Below are 27,656 nucleotides of genomic sequence, written 5' to 3' on the forward strand. Positions count from 1 at the left end.
TTTTATATTACTATAGTTTATTATACGAGGAATAAAAAGACATACATATATGTTAGCTTTAGAGTTTCAAGGTTATAGATTTTTTGTTTGTTTATATTTTATAATTAGAAAAAAGTACTAAATAGTTGTAATGTTTTTGTGATTTCTTGTAGTAATTAAGTAAAAAGAATTGCAGTAATAAAAAAATATTAATTCCATAAAACAAGCGTGTTATTTATGTTTTTTAAATAAAACTTATGTTAAATTGTGGACATTTACATCCTAGAAGCTAAACTGTATTGGGGCCCGACTGACCCCCACAATACAAGTTATGTTAGTGAATTTTACGATACCAGTTAAGGTTTAATAAGCTGTTTTCTTGGAGCGATACCCGTTAAACCGTATAATATTAACTACAGAAGCAGAAGAAGTAGAAGAGCTCCAGGAAGTCACCATGCAATTTTGTATCTGTGATCAAATGCAAGAGAGTTCATATAAATCAAAACGTCAAGTGATCAAATGCAAGAGAGTTCATATAAATCTGACATTCAAATTTCAAACCAATTTATAGACACCGATCGACTTTGCTGTTCCATCTATTTGAAGGTTGAAAAATGAAACTTAAAAATTAGTCAGTTGTCAACTTCTCGTGATTAACACTGTGTACTTCTGAGTGAATCCATATTATTAAAAAAAAATCAGCATCGAAGCATAAACCAACCTGATTAGAGTGTTAATTTATTAAGTACAAACGTTGTGCTATAAAATTTATAACCATGTGTGCCTATTCTATTTGACTTTTGTAAAAATATTATCAATAATTTAATCAGCTTTCACGATAATTTCCATTGTTTTAAAAGTGGGTTTTTAAACAGCTTAAATAATACATTACAATACTGCACAAGTATGACACATTTAGTTAGTGGCCGTGCTTAAAGTTTTTTTTGGAATGACGTTGAATCAATAACCAGGACTGAATAAGTTGTTGACATTGGTTCACACATGGGAACACACTGAATATTTTAAATTGTTAGCTATTTAAAAAAAAATGTAAGTAATACCCTGATCATTTTGTACCATGTTTTTGTATATTTGCTTGTAAACAGATAAATTACTTCTTATGTTGGTTATTTATGATAATTGTTACTGCAATCAATTTTATTAGTGTATTGTTGTCAACTTGCCTTATAAACTATCTATAAGTATACTACCTATTTAGGGTAGCCTAGCATTTTCACGGTTAAAGTGCAAGTGCTTTAATTTATTGTTAAATATATGGTAAGCTGTATTATTTCTACACTGTTTAATTTTGTTATATTAATGCACTTTTTTTTGTATACAGATAAAATGGGGAAGTATACAGGAAAGAAATGCCGTTTACTATCTATGTTATGGCTAACAGGAAGCTTTTTCATAGTTGAGTTAGTTGTTGGATATGTTACAAATTCCATGGCATTGGTAGCAGACTCCTTTCATATGTTGAGTGATGTTGCGGCTCTTGTCATTGCTTTTCTCTCAGTAAAGGTAAATGGTTTGAACTTTAGAATATATTCTAAGTCTTATTTGACATGTTCTAGAATCTAGATGAAATACTTTACATAGTCTATCAATAAAATTGATGGGTTTACTGTCAAATAAGATTTACAGTTAGTTAAGTAGTTAGGAGTTTCACATAATAGTTTGGTTTATTGGTAGACTAGTTTTTAATAGCCTGTGTGCCTTCAGATATCTGTGAAAGATAGTAAGACAAAGGGACTGACTGTGAGTCATGCTAAAAAGTATCTTTAATAGTTTAGTATAATTTTAAACATTTTAAAGCTACTAAACTATTCCTAATAATAAATAAGCTTAAATTTTTGTCTGTTTTTCCCTGTCAAACCCAATAAGTCATTTTAGTGTTATAATCTCACAAGAAAATTGGAAAAACATTATATTGAGTATAAAAATAAACCTATTTTATGTATAAGTTTTATTACATAAATATTTAACAGATTGTCACTCTTTATCATTAATTATTTTATTTTCATAAAAATAAATCAGACCAAAATCACAATTTTTATAACTAAAAAGTGTGCTGACAATAACTATTAAGACTGTTATCAATAAGAGTTAAGACACACATTGTACTCATCAACCTAAATACTAAACAATGCTTATCATAATCTACATGGTATACTTCAGATGAACAACAGTTCTAACTATATTTAATATTAATATTTTTTTGCCAAAGATAAGTTATATTTACTTATTTATAGTGCTTTTTCACAAACAATATTCTTACAGCATTCTTGATATTGTCTGTTAAGATGTATCAGAGAAACAGTTTTTATTTTGATAAGCTTTTATTCATTATAAATATGTATAATATGCTGATGATTGCTTGTTTATTTAAAAAAAGCTCTTTTTTTGACTAAATTAGCTGTGTGTAAATGCCCAGTGCTTATTCTAACATAATATTATAATATAGGCTAAAAATAAATAAATTACAAACTAATCATCAAGCCATATGATTTTACTTTACCATCTATTCCTAATATACAATTAATTTAATTTATTGTTAAAGATAAAGAATTAATTAGTTTGACATATTTTCTGTATTATTGAGGTGCCCCTGAAAACAGGTGTTAGAGCATATAACATGCAGATAAACCTAATTGTGGAGGAATGGTTTTAACAAACTGTTAATTAATAACAACCATTTCATTTAACCTACACTCAATCCCTTTATCTTTACTGTTTGTCTGAGAACAATCATAACAATAAATTTATTCTTTTAATGTTTTACATAATTTAATGTTATTAATAATATTATTGTCCGATATTTTCCACGTGACTTGGATGCTATTACAGGAACCTGTGACATATTGTACATCCCTTGTTATGCTATATTGTATTTACACCTGTAGTGTTTCCTATGTTGTTGTGAATACAGCATAATTATCTTCTTATCAGCCGACGGCTCTCAACATCTTAATCAATAGAATTATATTTACAGTACAACTTTACTGTAAAGTGTTGAAAACAATTAATTACAAGTATTTCCTTCTCTTCTTATTACTATATTGAGTAAGCATTTTTTAACTTTGAGCCCATAGATGGTCCCTTACAATGGGGCACCAAATTAGAACCTGACATAATCTATAAATAACAACTGTTTATAGAAAATGCTAGCCCTGCAACCGAGTGGGAAAAATTAATTAATTTCAGATTTAATTCATTTGTGCCACAGAATAAATTGATCCCTTTTAGTAAATTTGGTGAGACTTAAATTACCATTACCCATAATGTCTTAGTACATGTATAAAAAATTTGAAACAAAAGAGGAAATTCTGGCGTGTTGTTACTGATTAGATACACTGTAAAAGTTTTCAATGTAGTAATTTCGAGAATCATGTTTTCATAAAATGTATGTACTATAGTATAAATCAAAATAGTTCCAAAAATTGTCAAATATGTAGTTCTTTTAAATTTCTTGGCCATGACGATCGATTTTCACATTTCCATTGAGTCTCGATTGCTGGTAAACCATGCAAGAAAATCTATATGCAACTTCCGTATGTCTAGTGTGAAATAGATTTCCAGTCGATTAATTTCCGCATTTCCATGTTTGGATTAGTATGAAAATAGTTGAGACCTCGGATATCGGGCTTTTCACAACCGTGACAGCCTAATGACGTCATCACGGTAAACTACAATGAGTCAATGTGTAAAAATGTGTGGTATAGTTTTTATACCGGTATTTTCCTCTTACTGTCTGGGTCAAGAACGCAATGTACGGGATTGCAATTCTTATAGGAAAATTAGTACATACCTACATATTCTATACCTATATTTGTTTATATTTTAGCCTTATTTAAAAGTATTTAAAGGATGTCGGGTCTCTCTGCATCTTCTACTACATTTACCAGCGGTTTAGATTTATTGTTCGGCCTTATTAGACCGAGCCTGCAGATTTTCGTTATCGGACGTCCGTCGTTCCACAACTGAGCGTTTTTAAAGCAGGTTTGCCGCGCTCCGCAGCTATGTGGAACCAGTTGCCCACAGAAGTATTTCCGAACCAATTCGAGTTAGGGTCCTTCTAGAAAGAGCGTACTAATTCTTAACAGGCCGGCAACGCACTTGCGAGCCTTTTGGCAATGCGAGTGTCCATAGGCGGTATCACTTAACATCAGATAAGCCTGATGCCCGTTTGTTCTTAAAAAAAAATTAAGATTTGTTTGGATTAACTTCCCTTTCAATTTGAACGACGTTATCAAAGGCTTTACCAAAATCCAAGAGTTAGAAACTTATGAAATATTGTCGGTAGTAAGCCATCTAGAATGAAATAATAAAGAATAAAGAAATGAATAAAGACTTATTATTATATTATTATAGAAATAGGCCAAATATATCAACTTATAATCACCAACAGATGTCACCGAAGAAATGGTCAAAGAACACGTTCGGATGGGCGCGCGCTGAAGTGCTCGGTGCCTTAGTTAATGCAGTCTTCCTTGTGGCACTGTGTTTCAGCATCACAGTGGAGGCAGTTCAGAGGTTTATCAATATTGAGACGATACACAATGCGAAACTATTGGTCGCTGTGGGAACGTTGGGGCTGGTTTTGAATATTGTTGGACTATTCCTGTTTCATGGTATGTATTGTACTATTGGTAACATTTCTAGTCGATACTAAGGTGCTATTTATTTGTTATCTTGCAGCTAACACATATCCATATAATAACATAGAATACAGAAAGGCAAAACAGAGTAAATTGATAAACAAAATAATTGAAACAGAAAACAAGTATTAATAGATAAAAAAAAAAAACTGAAATCAAACCTTGAACAAAAGACAAGAAAGAAAACCTAATTGACTAGGTATATGTGTCAGAAACGTATTTTTAGTTCGGGTTTTATATGTATTTCTCGGATTGATTGTTAAAAAGAATGATTGCCTCAGATTTTTGTTTGTTTCATAATTTGTCAATCTAAGAGGCTAGATATAGTAGGGTAGATATAGCATCGACTTTTTTTGGTCGCCGTTGGAGCGAATGTTAAAATCGCACATTGAAAGAAAGTCCATTGGTACAGTTGGGTATCAAACCTACGATCCTGAGATCGTCAACACTGAGGATAAGAGTCGCACGCTGAACCCACTAGGCCAACTTTGCTTTTGAATTTTTGCCGAAAGCTTTTTTTTTTAATTCACATAAGTAACACGATATAATCTGCTAGAGATTAAATTTTGTATTTTTCTCTTAACATTTTTGATGATTACAACTATTTATAATCAGCGTAATAATATAGATACATCATTTTCATTTGAATCTAATTTGTTAAATATGCTTTGCAGCTTTCGATGAATTTTCATTACAATAACTAAAACACCAGATAGATTTTCTTATTTACCTTGATTTCTATAAGTGAACGTTTTTCTTGAATTCATCTCTGTTTAAACAAATGTTTCTTTATGTCATAAATTAATGTGCCCTGTAAAGTTTATATTATTGTAATATTCAAAGTATAACACGCCAGAATTGTTATGATAATATCAACTTTGGTTAATAACATGTACGGAGATTGTGGGAAATGCCTACACATATTGATTCGTAGTATTTGTTTGCCGAATCATAATTGTGGGACCTTTGCAAATATCATCTTAATTATATTTAACTGTAAATATGATAAATTTAAAAACAAATAGTGCATATTTGTTAGGTTTGAATGTGGTATATTGTAAACAACTTTGAAAGCGCAAACAGAAATCAACCAAATTAAACGGAATTTTATATAGTTTTTAAGCACATGACGAAATATCAAACAAGTAAACGAATTTCAAGCACAGACAGTTAGTTAATTATAAAGCCGGAATACGGTTTCTGGGTTAGGGGGTTGTTTTAAATAATCCATCTATATTTTAAAGTCTTTTTCCCGGAGATACACTTGCTACGGCTAGGGTTGCCAGATTTTTTTTCGGCCTATAAGAGGCAAATGCTTCTAAAAATACGAGATATTCGTTTTGTACCGGGGCATTTAAAAACAAAATTATATGGAGATATTTTTTAGGGTTAATTCTTCCGAGGAGCAAACAATTTTTTTTAGTTCTAACATACATATTTATAAAATTCAATTCAATTATAACTGTACATATTTAGAAACTCATTATATATTTCTCTCATCAGTCCACTTATTGGGAATGTGTGGGAGTCCACTTATTAGGAATGAGAAAGGGTTTGAGTTAGGCATACTAAAAACGTTAAGTAATTCGATTCCGTTAGCCGTTAATGCACACATTATTCAATTTTAATTATTAAGGATTTAATTTAATAATAAACAAAACGGAAAATGGTGCGAATACGGGACAGAGACAGTCCCGCCGAGACAGTTTAAACTAGCAAAAATTACGTCTCGGGACATACGGGACGTATGGCAACGCTAGTCCTGACATACCTCTCTTGCGTTATAAAATTTCATGATATGCACCATGCGTGCTTGTCGCTTATGGGAACTCTATAATAACCATTCACGTACAACAGATTATATATTGCTGATAAATGACATGATACATAAAATCCTGATTAATGCTAAGAGAAAGTGTCCACGTAGCTAAAACTAAGGCGATTAGGCCGCCCGCGCATATAGATTTCACTATCAAGATTCGGTGTAACCACGTAAATGATAGTATCGTCAGTGTTAAGTTTTAAACAGAAATATTATATTCTTTATCGGTATGAGTAATATAAATTATAAAAGAGATTCCTACGAAACTTTATATTAAAGTGGTAATAAATGCCATGCTCAGTGCCAAGACATATTCGGGATCATTCACCCGACCTATCAGCTGATTTTTAGAGATAAAAACATTACAGAAAATTAATATGTAAACTGAATGTATCAATGGGGTCTAATGATTACCATGACCGTCAAAGCAACGTTGGAATTTGTATTCATTGTTAAATAAACCTTGACACGAAGCAATAAGGACGACATTGAACTGAACTAAAATTCTAATCATTAAACATGATTTTAAAAAAGGAATGGAACAGTAGATTTTCACAACTCGCTCGCTTATTCAAAGGCATGTCCAATTATTTAATTTAGCTATTTTCAATTGTCAAGGTGACATACAATAGGTGTTTGCCAAACAATAGATGCCGGCTTTGTTTATTGTCCCCGTATTGAAATTAACGTTTGGAAATAGCACAATAACCCGTTGATAACAGAGCTTACTATCAATGCGAACAAGTCGGCCGATTGGAGCCTTTTATTTATTTCCGCATTGAATATTTATAAATGTAGGCCATTATCGTATTCTAATCAACTGTTGAGAAGTGTTTTGATACACTCCTTATACGTACGTACGTAAGTTTAATGTGCTTACAAATTTTGGAAGGTATGATGTGTATAAGTATTATTTATGGCTTGAAACTACCTGCTGTAGCTAGGACTTTTAAAATAATAAGTAGCAGTTATTCTTGCTTAATTATACATTAATGGTCTGAAACACTTCTGGTAGTATTTCTAGTTAAATAATTTTGTCCCATGTTCCGCAATTTCAATAATTAATCTTGGTTTCTGCTGTGAGAAATGTTCAAATAAATTCAAAATAAAATAAAACAGCTAACGGTCAGACTGCTTATTCGGTTCGATTTAACATAAACAAAAAGGTTTCCATCCGAGGTCAACAGACCAAAATATTCCTGGAAGAAACAGTATTAGGTTTAAAAGTGTTTTTGTACACGTCTAACTATACAAAGTGTCTTGTGTTACTACAGAATTAACTGTTTAAAGCCCGTTTAAATCTTTACAAATATTAACAATATACACAGTTATTAGTATATTCGTTATACTAGTTTTAGTCCCTTTTATCTGAACCCCTTCACAGGGCACATGTCTCCTACAGCTTTTACCATATATCTCTATGCATGGCTTTCTTTCTCCATTCTCTTCCTTCTAACGCTTATCTTCTACCTGCCTTTTATAGGGCGCCCCATTCTCCCTTCGTCCTTTCTATATTGACTTTATTAATTATAGTTATAGTTGATTGAATAATTTATAAATTTTTAACTTTCATTAATTGCAATTTTATTTTATTAAAAAAAAATACATTGTTGTAATAGTCGTAGCAGGAAAAACTTAAAAAAGTACCATCCTATTATAGTTAACATAAAAGAAATGCTTGGTGCATGGTTGAATATAATTTGTGATATATTGATAAAAACTTTTTTACCCGTCATATCTGAAATTCTTAAAAAAAATGATTGTCTGTAGAGTCGGATTACTATAGTTTGACGTCACAACGTCATAACAAATAATTGATGATAAGATTGCATACTTTTATGAATCAAATTGAATTGTTTTTATAATAATCAGTTTTTGTATGGATACAAAGGAATGCGAATCCTCGTACGCATAGGTTAATCGAGTGGGAGATAGATAGATGCGGCGCTAGCGTACAATGAGCGTAATGGGACAATGATTCATGCTTTGTCATGCGTGCAGCTTACGTTTTAGCCATCGATTTATTAGTTGTCACGTCAATAATACATAACAGAACTAGATTCTACTAATAAGACAAAACGTATTTAAAACTTCATTGTGTAGTTTCTAAGTAGTGTTAACATAGTTCCTGTTAGTACGAATAAAACTTTACTTTTACAGAACACGGCAGCAGTCATGGCCACACACACGGCGGAGTTCCACCTCCATCGAATGTCAGACACCTCACAGAGTTAGTAAATAGCAATGCGGACATGGCCCTTGGGCATGCGACCACAGATAATGAAGAGACTGACGAAATGGTACCACCCAAAGTTGACAAGCTACCGAAGAAGCAAGCGCCAAAAAGTACAGACCCAGGGCACTTAAATATGAAGGGAGTGTTTTTACACGTGCTCTCCGATGCATTAGGTAAGTAAAGCCTCAGATAAAATATATCCAAAGTGATCTTGCCATTATCATAGATAGACATATATAGATAAAAAAAATTTATTATGAAAAGTGATAACGTTGATATTTGACTAAATAGCCAATTAATAAAGGCTTCGATCAACTTAACGTGGGCGAAACCGCAGTACCGATAGTTATGTCCATCCTAATTTGTATTTGTACATAAATAGTTATGTACAAAAATAACACAAGAGCTGCGTTTTGTACGCATTTCTTTTGTTTTGTGTTCCCGTGATTCTGAGAACGCTAAGGGCATTGACCAATGCATGACGGCCGATTAATTCACACCACCGCCTTCGGACTGTTGAAGTACGGATTAGAATTTCTCTTCCACGAGGCAATACTTGGTAACAAGATATGAGTCTGTTAGAGATAACTTTTTTGATATCAAACGCATATCAAAGAGTACAATATTTATATTGACATCCTTATCTTATATGTTAAATTCGTTTTAGTAAAAAAATAATATCTGGAACGCCAGACCAAAACGATAAATACTATTTGACTTTAAAAACCATTTCGGGTGATTAGTGGCTTCGGAACATATATTTCTTATTTTCAGTTCTGTTCGTATTCATTTAACAAATTAATCGTTGCTAAATTCAACAACCCGACAAAACGCGTCTTCGCAAGATGGCGTCGCTCTAAGACGTACCATGCTTGTAAGCAAACGTCCAGATTTTCACATGTTAATTGTCATTAAATTAAACAATTACATATATTATAAGTTAGCTCATTATTCATAGTCTATTTATAAAGGCCATTGAGCTAAAATGTTCGAGTTGCGTTACAATATTACTACGAAGGTTAGATACATTTATTTCCGGTTAATAGATTCTTGTAGAATTCTGCCTTTCTCGCTGAAGGTTGTATATAGGTAAGACATAGATAGCTCTATGGACTGTATGTGTATTTCTCTTAAATATGTTTACTTTAAATTAGCCATTTTTATATTTTTTTTCTTCAGATTTTACTTTATTTTAATTATAGGTAGTGTTAAATTTTATTTTGTTTATTCATTATTTATGCACTTCTTTTTTTACCGTGTGTGTGTGTGTGTTCCCTTTTTATTGTTCCATATTAGGGTTGCCTGGAACAAATCGCTTGTTAGCTAACCTAACCTAACCTGCTTTTTTGTATGTATATTTTTTAAGGTAACGAAGTGTGGATAAATAAATATAAAAAATCACCTAATAGTGCAGTTAAAAAAATACCTTTTAAAAGTGAATTTATCAATTGAGGTTCTTAAATTCATTCGTGAGAATGCCTAATGTCCGATTTCTCAGGATAATTCTAAAATGATTGCTTCCGGTGCATTCATGCGATTTTATCCGCAAAATCAAGTAATTATATTTCAATAAGACTGAGATTGGTCTTTTGAATGTATTTTTCTGTTTGGTAAACTTTACTGTTAATTCTTTAGTATATATGTATTACAAATGAACTTATAGTTTATTTTATATTATATAACTTTCTTTAAGAAGTCTTTGCTTCCCAAATATACATACTTTACTCGGAAGTATATACTGTTGAAAAAAAGGAATATATTTGATTGAACAATAACTTGACTATTTCCATGTTTTTTTTAACTTTATCAAAATGTTAAATAAACAAGTAAATGTAAAATTAGGAGCATTTAATATGCATATTTTTTATGTTCATAATTATGTACATTTTACCTATGTGATAAAAATTATTTTGGTTTTGAAAAGTAATCCTTTTTTATTATAAACCATTAGAGTAGCTGATACATTTTTGTGTCTGTTCTATTGACCTATTTCATGATACTCTTTGCCCCTAAAAGTATTAGTATTCCATCAGATAGAGACCAGAGAGAGACCTACCCAGTTATACGCCACGCTAATTATCCATAGATAAGTCCATTTGATATGAAAAATTGGATGTATTTTTTATCACAAGGCGCTCTAACGCTCTAAACAGATAATAAACTGTCATCACCTGCAGGGTCAGAACTATCTAAATATATTATTGGACCGCCCTTCGCAGTAAAAGAAATCTGTTGAATTGTATTCAGAAAATCCTTTCATTTAGTTTATTTATTTTTTATTTTACTAATTAGTACTAATCATCCTGAATCATGAATCATTATACATATTGTCAAAAACAGCAGTGATTTCCATGCAGTGTTTGTGTATACAGATAGAAAGATAGCACGTCTGAGAACTTGTTTTTATCTTTATATAATTCTACTGTACTTGTGTATGGCATTCCTCTTAAACAGCTGGACCAATTTGAATGATTTTTTTGTATGTGCTTGTGTGGTGCCCTGGATGGTTTAGATTCCCAAATCAGTCCGGCAGATGGCGCTGCACACAGATCTGCCTGCCACTATGTCTTTTAATTTTTGGGATTTTGTGGGGCCTATAACACCCACAGTGTTGGCCTAGTGGCTTGAGCGTGCGACTCTCATCTCTGAGGTCGTAGGTTCGATTCGTGCACCAATGGACTTTCTTACTAGGTGCTCTTAACATTCCCAAGAACGGTGCAGGAAAACATCGTGAGGAAACCAGACCCGAAAAGTCAATGGCACGTGTCAGGCACAGGAGGCTGATCACCTACCTGCCTAATAGATTGACATATGCTCACGAAACAGTTACAGAAACCTGAGGCTTATTTTATTCATTACATCCTACAACCGCACAAATTTTGACCCTCTATAAAATTATTGTCCATTATAAGCATCGCGTCCGCATCTATTATCGGCTGGTTTAAGTGACTTAGTTGGTTCGAAAAAATATTATTTCTTCAATATTTTGTTGTGTCTGATTGGAATATGAATGTGTGTGAAAAATAAACTCTCTTTATAACCTTGGGCGGTTCGATAACTGTGTTATTGACATTAATTCTGGAATATACAAAATGCGAGCAATTTTAACCTTGCTCCACTTTCTTCCTATCGTTTAACTGATGTGATATCGGGAATCATTTCAAACACTTATCAGTTCGATACCGATATAGTCTAGTCAGAAGTAGCTTGTTAGTTAAACTGTTTACAATTTTCTATAAAAAGAACAGTTTGCTATATAGCCTTGCAATCATTAAAATGCCAGCAGCGTACTCGTCAGCTGTCTGCCATTGAGTGTCCATGGGCGGCGGTATCACTTAACATCAGGTGAGCCTCCTGCCCGTTTGCCCCCTGTTCTATAAAAAAATGTACTATATTATTAATTATTTACGGTTTTATCTACTTTGAAATCTTTGTATGTTGTATATTCGTGTATATAAATAAACTATGGCTCTTATTCTTTCACAACAATTGATGACTGTGATGAGTTTATTTGACCTCAGTTTAAAAAATATAATCCTGTATCAGTCTTAGTTATATCTTATATAGCGGGACTTGTAAACACGGGGAGATGTATTTATATTCCGAACTAAAACTAGAACGAACAGTATTTATAAACCAGGGACAAACAAATTATTTTTTAATTTGGAATAGAAATTTAAAATGACTTTCAGTGGGTGTAAAAATATTTACGTATTCTGTTCTACTTGCAAGTTTTTGTGAACTGAATTATAATGTGCACGATTTACATCTAGTCCGGAATTATAAATAGCATCAGATTGAGAATAACAATGTTTTTCGATAATATGTTTAGGCCTGAGACGTCATTGGATACAAATGTATATGCCAAATACAAAACTTAATATTTAGAACCCTACCCACTAAAACCTGACGGATGCCTTCAGCTTGCGAATAGGTAGAGGCAGGTCACAGCGGAGCCCTATCCCCACTCCCCCCCCCCCCCTACGACGCCTCTACGTAACTAAGGCTTTAATTCCCGTAATCTTTTATCCCGTTCCAAAATCTTTCATCACATTCCAAAATCGAATTGTTTTCAAATCGACTGTGTGTTCAATTCAACGTGTAATTTTGTTTCAGGCTCAATAATAGTGGTTATATCGGCATTAGTTGTATGGTTGACTGAATGGGACTACCGATTCTACATTGACCCAGCCCTTAGTATAGTATTAGTTATTTTAATACTTACCTCAGTGTGGCCACTATTGCGGGAGTCCGCACTTATTTTGCTACAAACTGTACCTACACATATACAGGTAAGATTTATTTATTAAAAAGATTTCCATCACAATACAGAAATGGATTTAAATAATTGTATAACATTGTAGGTCATTTAAAAACCTTAAATATGATTGCGTATTTCTACTTCACCATACCTACTGCTGATGGAGTTTATTCTTTTCATTGCAAGATCTCATGTCGTAATAGTTGTGGCTTTATATATCATCTATCTGTCTAAACTAATTGCGTGGCAATAGTAGTCGTACCTACAAAGGATTTTTTGTGTATTTTTCACCAGAACTGGCAGTAAATGTCAATTTAGATTCACTTAAATGAACGCCAACTTATCCTAAAGAATGAAACATCGAATTATATCATATTACAATGCGCGGAGGTGATGAGAACTTAGAGAACTGGTTGTGGTTAACCTAAGTAAGTAACCCAGAAGGAAAAATCAGGTGGCCATCACGAGAGAGGCAGAAACCGATGGAAATCGTTTATTTCGATGACCTATTTCTAGATTTGTACCAAATCGTGCAATCAAATTTATACACACGTGTGCGGTTAGCCAAACAATAGTTTTAGTGATAAAGTTCGTTTGGTTTGCGATAAGACAAGACATATTGCGCGAGTGTCCGGACATTTCGTCTGTTTTTTTCCGACAATGCCTTTGGGCTTGCTTCATGTAAAAAGATTCAGATAACCAGATGCCACAATTTTGGTAATTGTTTTGTCAGAAAGGTGTTATGGTAAATTTAAAATATGCGGTACGCTGCGTACCTATATATATCCTTCTGTATATATTTTTTTGTTTTTCTATTTCGTATTATACAGTAACCCCCTGAAACTTTTGCATATAAGACAGCCAAAGATGGTATCTGCTTAAAAAATGTTTACAAAATTTCAGTGAATGGAAAAGATTTTTTGATAGAGATCAAGAATCTGAATTTGAATTCATCTTTTAAAGGAAATTATATACGTGATAAGGCTGATTTTTATGAACGTTACGAAACAATATTTTTATAATAAATACATATATTAATATCACGTAAACGTACGTACGTAAATTGTATTACAAGATACTATGTCATTATCAATGCCTTCATGTTCCAAAGCAGCAGAGAATATGTATACCATGAATGTTATAAACTGTATATGCAGCGCTAAGAGGTTTCTACCCTAGCGTACTGTACGTTTTGTCGATTTTTTCCATTCCTTTCTTACCATCTCGCACCCCATTTGAATATATTAAAATTAAGTTTACTCATGAGGCGTATCAAATCTTAATATATATATTTCTTGTGTGCGTGTGTATGTGACTGAACTCCTCCTAAACGACTGGACCGATTTAGACGAAATTTTTTGTGTGTGTTCAAGGGGATCTGGGAATGGTTTAGATTCACAATTTTGTCCGCTGGACAATGTTTTTTTAATTAATTTTCAATTTATTAGTTGTTGATTGATTGATTTTGGAATGTTTTACATTGGATCCGACAGACGGCGCTACCATCGCAGTGTCAAATTTTAAATAATGTTTAATAAAAATGGCTTATTAAAAATTGAAATTTTGAAATTAAAGACGTGTAGACAGGACAACGTCTGTCGGATCCGCTAGTACACATTTAAATGTTTGTGCAGGTGGACGCAATACAAAGGCGTCTGTTGGACGAAGTGGACGGTGTGTTGGCGGTACATGAATTTCACGTGTGGCAATTGGCTGGAGATAGGATTATTGCCAGTGCGCATATAAGGTCAGTTGTTTGTATATTCTATACTCTTATTATAATAGGACGGAATTGTATTGTTCATGTTTGTGTACGAATTAATAAAATGTAACTTAGCTAGTAAGTGATCTCTTTCATACAATCCTAATATAATATATTATGTAAACCAGTGGTATTAAAGAGTATGTTATGGTAGGAAGGCTCTTTCTTGTAGATACGCAAAACACCCCCAAAATATAATTTAAACAATAACAAAACTAACAAAATAAGTAACAAGTAAAGACAACTAAAAAGAAACTAGATTATAAATGTCTCACCGTGAACTACGTCCAATAAAAAAATTGAATAACTTGAATTAAGTTCGGTGGCGGTATTTTGAAGATGTTTGATTAAAACTTTTTGTTGAATGCTGTGTAACAACTGACAAATGGTTTAAAAGATGAGTTTACAACTAAAACATAATTAGGGTAAAGAGGTTGCGACGCTAACAATAAAAAACTTGCCTTATCTAATTTATGAATCTAAATTACTTTTGGTAATAATTTTGTCAGAAAGGTGTTTTGGTAAAGTTATATATAGAAATAAAAATTCTATAAAGTATTCTTCAGTCTTCTTAAATCTTCTACAAATGCGGTACGCTGTGTATATGCTACCTTCTAACAAAAATTTTCTATTTCGTGTTACCCTTAAAAGTAAACCGTTTTCTTTGTCTCAAAATTTTCTCAGTGTGTTTTTTTGGAAAAAGGAATTAGTTTTAGCTTTTAAATCGTTGATGTGTTTATTCCAGTTGAGGTGTCGACAAAAAACCTTCACGCATCAAACATTTTGACAAACAATTTCAAAAGCAGACTTTTGAAAATTATCAAGTAAACGATTGCATCATTCATTATCATACACAATCGATACAAGTGCCAAGTTAATCAATTTTTTTAGGATTTCCAATTTTAAAAATAAAATTCAGATTGTATCTATTGATTTAATCAATGGTTATAAATTCTATTATATTTCAATTTTTATCGACGTGACTATAAGGTGGAGATATCAACAGTCATTTCTACAACTCAGATTCGGGCTTATTAACTTTTGTATGTAGTTAGAAAATTGTATTTCAAATTTCTTGCTGTTTCCCTAATAAAACCTCAGATGCTTCTTTAAACTTTTTAATAACCACATTTGTTTTCATTAAGTGCTCGCAAAGTTCGACCACAAAAATCAAAAAGTTTTAAGTATTAAAAAATTCAACAAAGACAAAAGAATCTAAATAAGATTCTGTCAAAGAATCTAAATAAGATTTAACATTTTGCATCTAGTCTAGGTGAAATAGTAGAAAAAGCGCATACGGCTTATCATTATCATATTCTTATCGGTGATGTTCTGCCAAACTAGTAAAGAGACAAATAATGATAGCATAATACATTTCCTAAACATGGGCAAAATTATGTGTATGACATTTTTATAGCTTTTGGATGTCTACTGATGTCTGCAAACTATGGCTATTTGAACCTGTCAACAATATTCACAGTATTATCTTTTATTAACATAGCCTTTTTACCGGATCGAAACTATGTATTCAATCCGGTAAAAAAGTGTTTCCTTTAAACATTATTCATTCGCAAAATTACCACACTTCGACTATTACTTCAGATAAAATATTTGATTGATAATGATGATATTTGACTTTTAGTTATCCCGAAATTTCTAAAGTACATAAATATTATAAACATTTTGAAGATCATAAGTACAAAGTAAATACTTTTTTTAAGTACGTACGCAAGTCAGTTTTATCGCACCACTACGATAAACCGCTGAAGTGAGAAACTCGCTGAAGCCAAACCAAATTGGATTCTTCCTACAAGAAAAGAGCATATCAATTCTTATAAGGCTGGCAACGATAAAAATATTTGTATGCAAAAAATGTCGTCATGGGTCCGTCTCGAGACTTTTTACGCTTTTTAACAGCAACATAACATAACTGAACGAGCTCTGTCAAATAGGTAAATAGTTGTAGGTTGTTGCCCTATAGTTATTTAGCGTGATGGGCCTTTGTTAGCAGTGTTCTTGATCGCTTTATTTAATAAACACTACATCGATCATTCGTATTTTGACTTATTCAAAACCAGAACGAATTGATAGTATAGTTGACAAATTAGTTCATTAAGTTAATGAACTAATTAGTTATGGTGTTTAAAGCGTAATTAAAGCTGACCTTGTCAAACTGTTCGTGTAGAAGTAAACTACTAAGTCCTAACAAAGACTCGCAGAACTAAAATGTAAGTAATATATAATAATATATATATAATAATAATAGGCTTCTTATATACGTTACTCACTGCTATAAGAGCCCAGGGGTGGTGCGACGGACGGACACTCTTCTATGAATATAGAATAGGTATAGAAAGATAATATATATGTGAGGAAATTTCTTAAGAAAATATGTATAATTATTTATACAAACGATGAAAGAATTTTTTAATATCGCTCCAGTACCTTTTAAACCATTTCGTTACATACATACAAATGTTTCCTCTTTGAAATTTTAGTATATATCTATAGCTATAGCTTATGGTCCCGCGTCGCAGTATATTTAGAAAAAAATAAGCTTCTTAAAACGAATTATATTTACATTTACATATACATTATAGTATTTGCACTTGACTAGTTATGATGTAAAAAACGCGGGATTTTGTCAATATGTGTAAATAGGTTTTAGTAAGTGCTCATGAATTTTGGCTAGTTTTTTTTGGATGCCGTGATTTCATTGATTCTAAACAACGACATGGTGCTTTGTCTAAGGTTTTTTCTGGCGCTTCCTGCCATTTTCATCCTTGTATGATGAACATGATAAATTTAATGTATGTAAAAATAAATAAAATAATGTAAAAATGAAAATGATAAATTTATGATATTTTGATTTTATTAACAGAAACCTTTCATAAATCTATAAAAATGCGTGTAATTGTTTACCATAAAAAAATTACTTATTGTCGCATTCTATAAATTTAATAGCATTGAAGACATAAGCTCAAATAATATTAAAAACTAAGTCACTACTTTGCTATATCAAGCTAAATACAAAAATAATATTGCAATGCGTTTCCGCACAGTCATATAGTTTTGTATCGAGATAATCTTGATTTGAGAAATTTTTCGAAATGAATTTCCACTTGGCAGATATCCAGAAGTCTTTGTCTCGTGTCAGTGAACCAAGTCTTTTTATAAATGCTGGAAATGATGAGAAATTGCAAATGATAATGGCGTTTGAGGCACTGCATTATTAATTTAAAGAAATGATGATTATAATAATCACAAACTAGTCCATACATTGCATATCTATATCTGTATGTTACGAAATGTTTCAAAAAGTACTGGACCTATATTAAAAAATAATAGATATTTTATAATCCAGTAAAAATATCTTTTTTATTTAATCGAATAATTTAAAAACATCTTTGTGACCAATGAGGTTTTGATGGGATTAAAATCTACCCAAATAACAAAATAATTGGATCGGGAAATTCAAAAAATCTCAAAAACAAACATCTCCCAAATGAAGTGTGTACAAGAGGCTGTAGCATGTTAAATTTGCATTTTGCATATAAAATGTGTTCTCATTATACGTGGCCCAGATTTCAAGTCGAGTTATCTTAACTTTTGTATGTACATTTCTAATTAGTTTATAATCACGGTTATATTTTTAATTCCTTTTAGTCCAATTATATGTTTAATAGATTAAAATTGTGTTTTAGTTGCTGCTTATAACATTGCTTAGAATTGTAAGTGTATTTGTCTGGGAAGTTTATTGTATTTATTATATAATATATTACCGCGATGTATTAGACACAAACACACACATAATCTTGATACACTATTATTGTCAGAAATCAGAATAAACCAAAAGAACAAAAAGGTCACACCGGATCAAAGGTAAAAAAAACTGATCTATCCAATTCGTTTAAGTTTAGTCTAGCAGACTAAAGCTCCAATCCTATTTTTTATTTATCCTATTTTAATATTATTTGTACGGCTTTATTTACTCTATTTTGTTTATATTGGTTATCAAATATAAGTGTAAAGAGCGAAGAGGTTGCTTTCTATCCGTCGCCAAAAATGGATTGTCTTCATAAGACTACCACGGTTCACCATCCATAATCTCAGATTGAAAACTTCTGTTTTCAATCTGAGATTGTGTATTAATTATTGGGTTCTGGCGTAAAATTATTTCATTCTTTGAAGTCCCGAAAATATTTAATTGGGCACGATTCTGGGAGTTCCTACCTACTAGAGCTAGGTTGGGAAACTTGATTGGTCCTAAAATATACTATTATATTGAATGTAGAAGTTTCTTACGCTTATTATATTTAATCAATATCAAGTGATGAATGCATAGTTTACAATTAATTTAAACCGAATCAATAATTTATTGTAAGAGATTTATTTAACCTCTCACTCAGCTAATAATATTCATAGAATAATTATGTTTGAGATTTGCATTGTGTTGTTGTCTGTACTCGGTTCTATATGTCTATCTGTACACTCAGGCATTTTTCCCAAAGGAGTTGGCTGAACCTCCACAACTTTTAGATTATAGCTTTAAATAAGTTTTCAATTGTTTCATTGGTCACTCTTTGATACAGGTAAGTAGGGGATTGCCAATGTCTGTTTTTTTATTTTGTACGTATTCTATTTACATACCTAGAGTGTCGTAATATACATAAAATAAATTCTTAATACATGTCGAGCGATATTATATGTTATCACTCGTATATAATAAATACACGGGACAAAACATTATTTTAAGTCAAAGGCTTACATGAAAAACGTCTTATGTTTTATATTTTTAACAAACCAGTTCGTATATAAATAGAATGTTTATTTACGTATTACTTCAACAGATGTAGAAACTTATCAGAGTACATGAAGATAGCTGAAAAGGTGAAGGAATTCTTCCACAACGAAGGAATTCATTCTACAACGATACAGCCTGAGTTTGTGGAGTTACCCTTAGATGGAAATGAGGTAATTAATGTCCCCCATGCCCCACTCATTGCTAAATTTTAAGATACATATATAATTGTTCGATTAATTTTACCCTATTATTTTTTATCTATAGACCATCGTATACTATAAATGACATACCTAAATAGTTATCCTAATTTAACGTAAGAATATCATAGTAGTTTTAACGGATTTGTCTCAATTCGATAATGACAGTTCGAACTAATATAATTTACATACAAAAAAGTGCTTGCTTTGCATAGTATTTAATATCGTCTGATAGCGGAACAGATAAAACTAAATTTTACGTAAAAATCGCATACTTTTGCAATACTAGTGACTAGCCGTTTCCTTTGATATTTTTTTACATATGTTTAGTTTAATGTACTTTTTAGTTCGGTATTGTATTAGTAATGGCCTAGTAGCTTTAGCGTTTGACTATCATTCCTAAGGTAGGTTCGCCGGCTGTGCACCAATGGACTTTCTTTCTATGTTTGCATTTCACATTTGCTCGAACGGTGAAGGAATACATCGTTAGGAAACCGGCTTGACTTCGTCCTAAAAAGTCGACGACAAGTGTCACAGGAAGCTGAAATACTGGCCTATTAGATTGACAAATGATCATCAAACAGACAGAGAAACCTGAGGCCTAGACCTAGAGCCTAAAGGTTGTTTCGCTAGGTTTAAAAAAAACTTTATACTGTTGTGTGTTATTGTGATGTAAATGGTGTTTTTATTATACGTAAAAACTAAATCACTGTTAGCCTTTAGTCTCTTTCAATCTTATTGTTGTTATGCTGTGATTATAAAAGACATGAGTGCGGTGTAAAACAGTTCATTTTTATGCATAAAGGGGATATGTTAGTTACGTGACTAAGGGCCTGTTTCACAATGTATGGTTAAAGTGCCAAATAGCTATGCAACACATAAATTATTTGTAAGATAAAAGTTCCCAATAAGATACTTCGCATTTCATGACGTATAACACTATCTGACAGTCGTGAAACGCAAAAATACTATTTATCCTACCAATAAGTAATAAATAGCTTATTTGGAACTTATCCGGACATTGTGAAACAGGCCCTTAATGGATTATATTACTTATGTACTGTAATAATTTTTGCAGATGATCAGCTCGTCAGCAGAGGCTCCATGTGCGTTACATTGCCCGGCGAACGACTCGTGCCATAACGCTACTTGCTGTGGCCCCAACCAACAGGTATTGAATTTATTTCTCTCTGAATCTTCTCTATAAACGCTAATTATATCTTATTTTCCCTTAATATGTTTTTCTATTTTATTAATCCTTTCTATTCTCTCATCTTTGCCAATTGTTCTGTTTGAATTCCTAAGCTTGTATATATTTATCTATAATTAACGTATACGTATACGCCCGTAGAAAATGCGTGCGCTACGACGCGCATTATTTTTAGGTTTATTATGAATAGGTCGAAAATTTTGCTTTTCTTTTCAATTACAGTTTTACAGTTTAGAAACAATAAGGGTTCGGTAATATTTTTCATGGAGACGCATTCGTCGCACCGAGTTGCCGTTTAGAAGATTTTATAAATTATTTTTAGACAATATAACTTTATTTTTGTATCGCATAGTATTTGTACTCCTGTTGTTAAATAGTTTAACTGTTGCCAATTGTGATCATGAATAGATATAATGTGCCAAATATACATGTATGTGTTAAAAATAGTAAAATATTTGCAATGAACTTTACCTAGTTTTATTATTTTTTTTATGTCATTAAAAATCTTTCAGACAGCTCTAATAATACCAATTTAGTAAATCCCCTTATAACACGGTACTGTTTTAACGCATTTTCATATAGCGCGGTATTTCACACATTATTTTTGTGTCATTTATAATGATTTGTACGCATTTATATTTCAGAATATAGTTTTTTTAAGATTCAATTCAAAAAGAAACATTTGTGCATAACGCGTTATATGGGGTTATGCAAGTATAGTCATACAACACGTTTCCTATAACGCCAAACCAATCTGACGTGTTCATATTGGTTCCGCGTTATATACCTAGATTTTGAGGGGTTAGTGTACGCTCTCGTTAAGAAGTTAAATGCACTAAACCACACCTCTGGCGGTGCCGTAATATAATACAATTACTATTTCTCAAACTTACCGTAAGGGCTAAACAAAACGCGGCAATTGTATTTTTAAAATATTATATAATTATTAAAAAAAAAAACCTATATATACGTGGATACAGTTAGAAAGTACCTGCGTTGTATACAAGCGACACTCCCCGCCAGAGATTAAACATGATTTAATTGTATGTAATCCAAATGTAAACATTTGCCAATACTAATCTAACATAGTCACAGATAAAAATGTAGCTAATTAACACAGAGTATTAAGTCTGTTAAACAGCAGTGTTGCTAGGCTATAAATTTGTCAACGATTTTAATTTATTTATCATATTTGATTGGCTTGATGACGTAAGAAACGATGACATCGAATGAATATTGAAATATTTTCGTAGAAAAGACTCCGTCAATTTAGTTATTACAGTTTCATAACATCAAAGGTCATTTACACACGTTATGCCAACTAATTTAGATATGTAAATTATGATTTGCTTTTGTTTTTCTTTTTAATGACGCATTTAAAAGTGTATATGTTTGTTTAATTATGAATAATGTCATGCGCTTATGTGTATGAAATCCTTAACACACAGAAACGTATCGTAATAAGTAACTTGTAGGTAAATGTTTTTTGGTTTAAGACAATCTGTTGTTTCTTCACGAGTATTTACACATATTAAGATCAAAATTAAATTACAAGATTTTTTTTAGTCTTAAATATATTTTTTTTTTGATGAAAGTTTAAAGAACCATTTTTGATGATAACGTGGACTAATATAATGATAATACGCCATTTTAAGTGGATCCCGTGACAATTGACCATTATAATCGGCGCTCCAGTTGATTAGGTTTGAATTGGAAGAATATAGTTGGTTTCGTAATAAGTATTTAGTTAGATTTACTATTTTTTGTTGCTTCTGTAGTTAAAATAGGAAACGTAGATTACAGTTCAAAATAAATTGTAGACTTCAAAATGTATGTTTTGTTTTGTTAATAAGTTTTGTCTTTATATAGAACAAATGAAAACTCTCTTTGACTCTTTTCGTCATATCGTAGACACAACCTGTGTGAAAGAAACAAATTATATTACATAGTTACACTTTACCTGTGTACTAATTTCAAAAAATAGACGTTCGAACAAGTTTCTTTTATCACGTAATATATTGGAGTATAAAAATCGGAATATCCTTAATATTCATATTGCCTGCATCGGGATCAGTCCCTCACTTTCACACCATCAAATAACACAGCCGAATTGGGTACAACTTTTAATATTTTTCCTTTTGTAAATGTTTGAAGTCGTAAAAATTTGAGTCAACTAGTAAATAGTTTAGTTAAGCTTTCACTTTTCTGTGATTGTTATATGATCTTGGTAAATAAGCAAATACTTGGATGCTTCCAGAAACAAAGTACACCATCGCCGACCGTCACTCCGTACATGTGCCGGCAGAGGAATATGGGATCCCGAACGGAGTCCCTGAACTCGAATCTAGGTACAGGGAATCAGGCAAATCCGACTACAAGGAATTTAGATGCCTTAGAATGCGGGTAAGACTAAATTATATCAATAAAGTAAAGAAATGTTAGCATAATTACGATAGAAAAACGAGGGTATGTCGGTGCATATTATTATTTGTATTATTATTGGTATTATGATTTTGTTCGCACATTTTATAACGTGAATCGTATCTAGTCACAATGGCGTGCAAATATGTCTTAATAAATTTTGTGAAATTGTAAATGACGTCTTATACATGATAAACCAAGACTATTTTATAGTAACGACGAAGTTTGAATCTAGTCCGATTCACACACAACTGGTCATTAGTAGATATTCCATAGGTCCGAATCGTTGTTTTGTTTTTTTCGTTCTAGAAAGAAATAAGAGCCGCCCATGGCCATGCGTAATATTTCAGAATCCCTATTAAATTCGCAAAAACTTGTAATACAGGGTTCGGTAGAGTATTTTTTTTTTAAGTTATTTTACAATCGAAAATTTTACATCAACAACACACAACACAACAACTTAATTTTGTCTTCAATACACCCTATAAACAACAAAAATATGTGAAACGCAAGATCTCGTCAGTACCATACCACCAGTACCAGTAGTATCTTGAGGTTATTATGAAAAAGTTACAGCATGTGGATTTTTTAGAATTTTTAATAAGAATTAGTAAAAAAACTCAATTTTCTTATAAAAACGCAAAATAAATTTGTATAAGTCTGCAGGGTTTAAGCTGATGACCCCATCTAACCCCTAGTTTCGTTTGATCCACGACTTTTTGTCCACCCTCTATATGTATCTGTTTTTGGAATTGAATATAGAGAGTATAGTATGCCTGTTTAGGCGTACGCGTAGGAGTATAACGTATGTTTTGAAACAAGTAAATATAGAAAATGAAATATTACCTTCTCAGTTGTCAGTGGTTAATTGTAAATGGACAGGCATATAACAAGAGAAACAGAAAAGTGGAGCAACATAGTACTTAACTGGTGTCCACAAATGAACATAAGAGGAAAACAATAAAGATAAAATTTGTTTTATGTGTAGGAAACTCGTCAAACGTTTCGTTCAGTCACTTATCTGACGGAACTTCAGCGACTTGATTGAATATCAATATTTAATTAACTGTCTAGAGATTCAATATACTCTCTGATTTAACTACTTTACGGCGACAGATAGACCAGATTTAGGAAACAGAAGTTGCACAGAGAAGGACACAGTGCAGATGGCGGGATTTGGAGGCACCGTTTGCCAAGGGCACAGACATATTTAGAAATGAATAAGATGGTGGAAATAAATATATAATTTATATTTAAATGTAAATTATCCGAAATAATAGCCTTAATTTAACTACTTTCATTGCTTCAGGTCCCTTTTGCCATCTCCTATGGGAGAGAACCGACTCGCAGTGTGACAGACGGCCTCCTAACACACAACCAGCTTCTCCCCAATACACATTAGTTGTGTTACAAATTATATATAATGTTTGGAAGTTAATTTTTTGCTGGATTTTGTTTTTCAAATTTTAGGGAATTCAAGTATTCATATTTTAAAGATGACTTATTGGAGCACATTCAAACAAACTTTTATCTTTATAGACTTGAATTATAACAAAAAAAATTGCTAAATTATTTGGTCAACAAAACTTTTGGCGTACTTAAAACCTGTGCCTATATTTATTAAATTACAACAAAGTTATCAAAGAAAAAATTAAAAAAAAAGCAGCGCTCGGTGAGCATAATTGGAACTATTATTAAATTCAATTATATAATTAATATGAAAAAGATTTGTAGGTTTTAAATTAACCATAGACGTACAATAAAGTTATATATATATACAGCCTATATTTATTTAGATTTTTTTTTATTGTATATCAAAAATCATCTTTAAAATATGATTTTACTATAACGCACACTACCAAAACGTGTCAGTATTGTTAAATATGCTACCAAATAAACAATAGGAATGTGTTCTTAGAAATAAGCGTTTCAAATTAAATATATATACCCCAAGTTGTTGCCACGGAAGATACGGAATTTATATCGACTAATCGAAGAATAAAATATGATTTCATCATTTAAATTCTGGAGCTGTTAAATATTAAGTTTGACAATTGCCAGTGCCTCATTTGTTTCATTGATAATTTTAGCTTTAATGAAATTCATGTAAAACCTGCTTGAGTGTTTTAAAAATGCTTCGTCTTACATATAAATATCCCTTGATTTTTTTTTATATTAACCATAAAACATCAATATTATTCTTCGATCAGTTTAAAGTTGTCAGTTCAAAAAATCGGTTGATAGTATTAGGGAAGTTTTCGGCAGTAATTTCGTTAGTATTTCTTCATATAAGAATTACAAACATTTTGTTGATTTATTTGTTTTGCATAGATTCTTATGTTTTGGATTAGAAGGCTATCCAAAATATTTACAACTAGACAAATCTATGATAATATGTCAACGACATTTTGTTACAATTTTTGTGGTAAATTGTTGCGTTGAGTCTCTTGAAATGTGTTGCCAGCATTTCTTTGATTTCTATTTAAAGGTAAATTAGGCATATAAGTATACCAGGGTTGATATATTAGAATATTTCCATTCATATGCACAGTTTCAATATAAGTACAAGCATTGTAGTTATATATCATGTTCATTAACCTATTGATTTTATTATCTAAATTAATATTGAATACTTGAAGATAAAGTATTTTCAATTTGGCCAATTTGTGGTAATACGAACATTAATCGAATAGTCATTGAGCAACGCTTCGTATATATTTGGAACAAAACGGAAAATGTAACAGTTAAGAATACTTGACATAAATACCTTAAAGTATTCACATACGTCAATATGAGTAACAGGTATGAAATGGAAACGCGCTTCCATACTTTTTAATACGCCCACAGAGCGCTTAAGTTAAAACTTCCTTCTTACTTTTCTATTGGCTATTCGATTATTGTTCGCGATAGTCTATTGACTATTCTCTATGGCTGATGTAAAGTTTACCCCTGACTGGGCGCTAACGTATGTCTATATAATAATACTATATAAGTTCTATATAACATTCTCGTTAAAAATTCAGTACAATAAACCTGTCTTTCATTTATATAATAATATTTAATTTGACCGGATCAAGAACCGTACTAAATTAGAATTGTAAAATAAATTAACACTAAATAAACGTTGTTTCTACGCGGTAAATTAATAGACTAGTTTAAAAAAGGTGATATAAATATTTATTTGCTAGACATGTTGTTAAAATGAAACAGGAATAGTATTTTATATTTTTATTTAGATTGTTCCAAGCATTGTTCACACCAAATATAGTGTGCATTTTTAGGTTAAGTAATCTAAGATAATTTGTGACAATATAAAATTAAATTATATCTTGTAGTGTTATTTTACAAAAATAATGGATCGTTGATAAATTATTTAGACAAAAAATAATAACTTGGAGACCTTCGTATTAACCAAACGTAAATATTTCGACCAGGCTAAGGTTTTTCGACCATACTGTCTTTATAATATCGAAGATATATTTTTAAAAAAAAGCTGACGAAGATTCTCGAATAGAGACTAGAAATGTTACACATATTTGTTACATTCAAAATGTCATCATTCTTTACTTGAATATTTAAAGTGAAAATTAAATAAAAATTAGTTTTGTATTGTCACAAATTGAAATATGTATTAACAAAAATTGTTTTTTATACTTAAAAAATGTGATCGTCTTATTATAAGAAAATTACTAAAAATTCATTAAATGGTTTGTAAACGCCTTCTAACGTTCGTAAAGATCTTGAACGCTTTATCGTTAAATCAAACGTTATGATAGTGAAATATGTTATAGGTAAATACCAGAATAAGCTTTTCAAGTTTTATACTTTATTTATACAATTATGCATAATTTATATGTGTGTAGACTCGGCTTGGGTTCGGTCATATTTGGGTTTCAATATTTTGCAAAAAATTTTTTTTGCGACGTATCGAAATCATGGCGGTTAAAATAACAAGTTGGAAGATATTTTTTGTGTATACGGACTTTTCTTTTGATATAAAGCTGTACACAATTTGCAAAATACTGAAAATCAAATGTATGTATGTTTGAGACATTGACAAAGTGCTGTTGTTATGGTTCGAATGTTAGTGAAATTGTGAAAATTTTCACAGTTAATAAAAATGTACGAATTAAACAGTATTTTATTTCCTTATCCTTTATATAGTTACAGATATGATTTTTTTTCTTACATATTTTCATAAATTGCAATATTTTGTATATTACCATTTACTTGAAAACTTTATGTATTAAATCTTAGAATAATCAAAAATATTTGCATTGTGAAGTGCAAGGTGAAGAAAGTA

At 31.4% G+C, this 27,656-nt stretch overlaps 1 protein-coding gene across 2 annotated transcripts; it reads left to right on the forward strand.

Annotated features, from left to right (window-relative positions):
* Positions 1–535: 535 nt before the first annotated feature.
* On the forward strand, positions 536–27,487 carry LOC111001228 (zinc transporter 1). Of its 2 annotated transcripts, XM_022271028.2 has the most exons (10): positions 536–1,029; positions 1,322–1,503; positions 4,391–4,613; positions 8,623–8,871; positions 12,815–12,990; positions 14,594–14,706; positions 19,572–19,695; positions 20,801–20,893; positions 23,190–23,335; positions 24,663–27,487. In XM_022271028.2, the coding sequence occupies exons 2-10, from the start codon at positions 1,327–1,329 to the stop codon at positions 24,706–24,708; spliced, it is 1,347 nt and encodes a 448-aa protein (XP_022126720.1). In that variant the 5' UTR covers positions 536–1,029; positions 1,322–1,326; the 3' UTR covers positions 24,709–27,487. The 2 variants fall into 2 exon arrangements, with proteins under 2 accessions (XP_022126720.1, XP_022126721.1); XM_022271029.2 differs by lacking the exons at positions 23,190–23,335; positions 24,663–27,487 and adding an exon at positions 21,155–21,402.
* Positions 27,488–27,656: the final 169 nt, after the last annotated feature.

Source organism: Pieris rapae, chromosome 17 (assembly GCF_905147795.1).
Source record: "Pieris rapae chromosome 17, ilPieRapa1.1, whole genome shotgun sequence".
Classification (NCBI taxonomy): domain Eukaryota; kingdom Metazoa; phylum Arthropoda; class Insecta; order Lepidoptera; family Pieridae; genus Pieris; species Pieris rapae.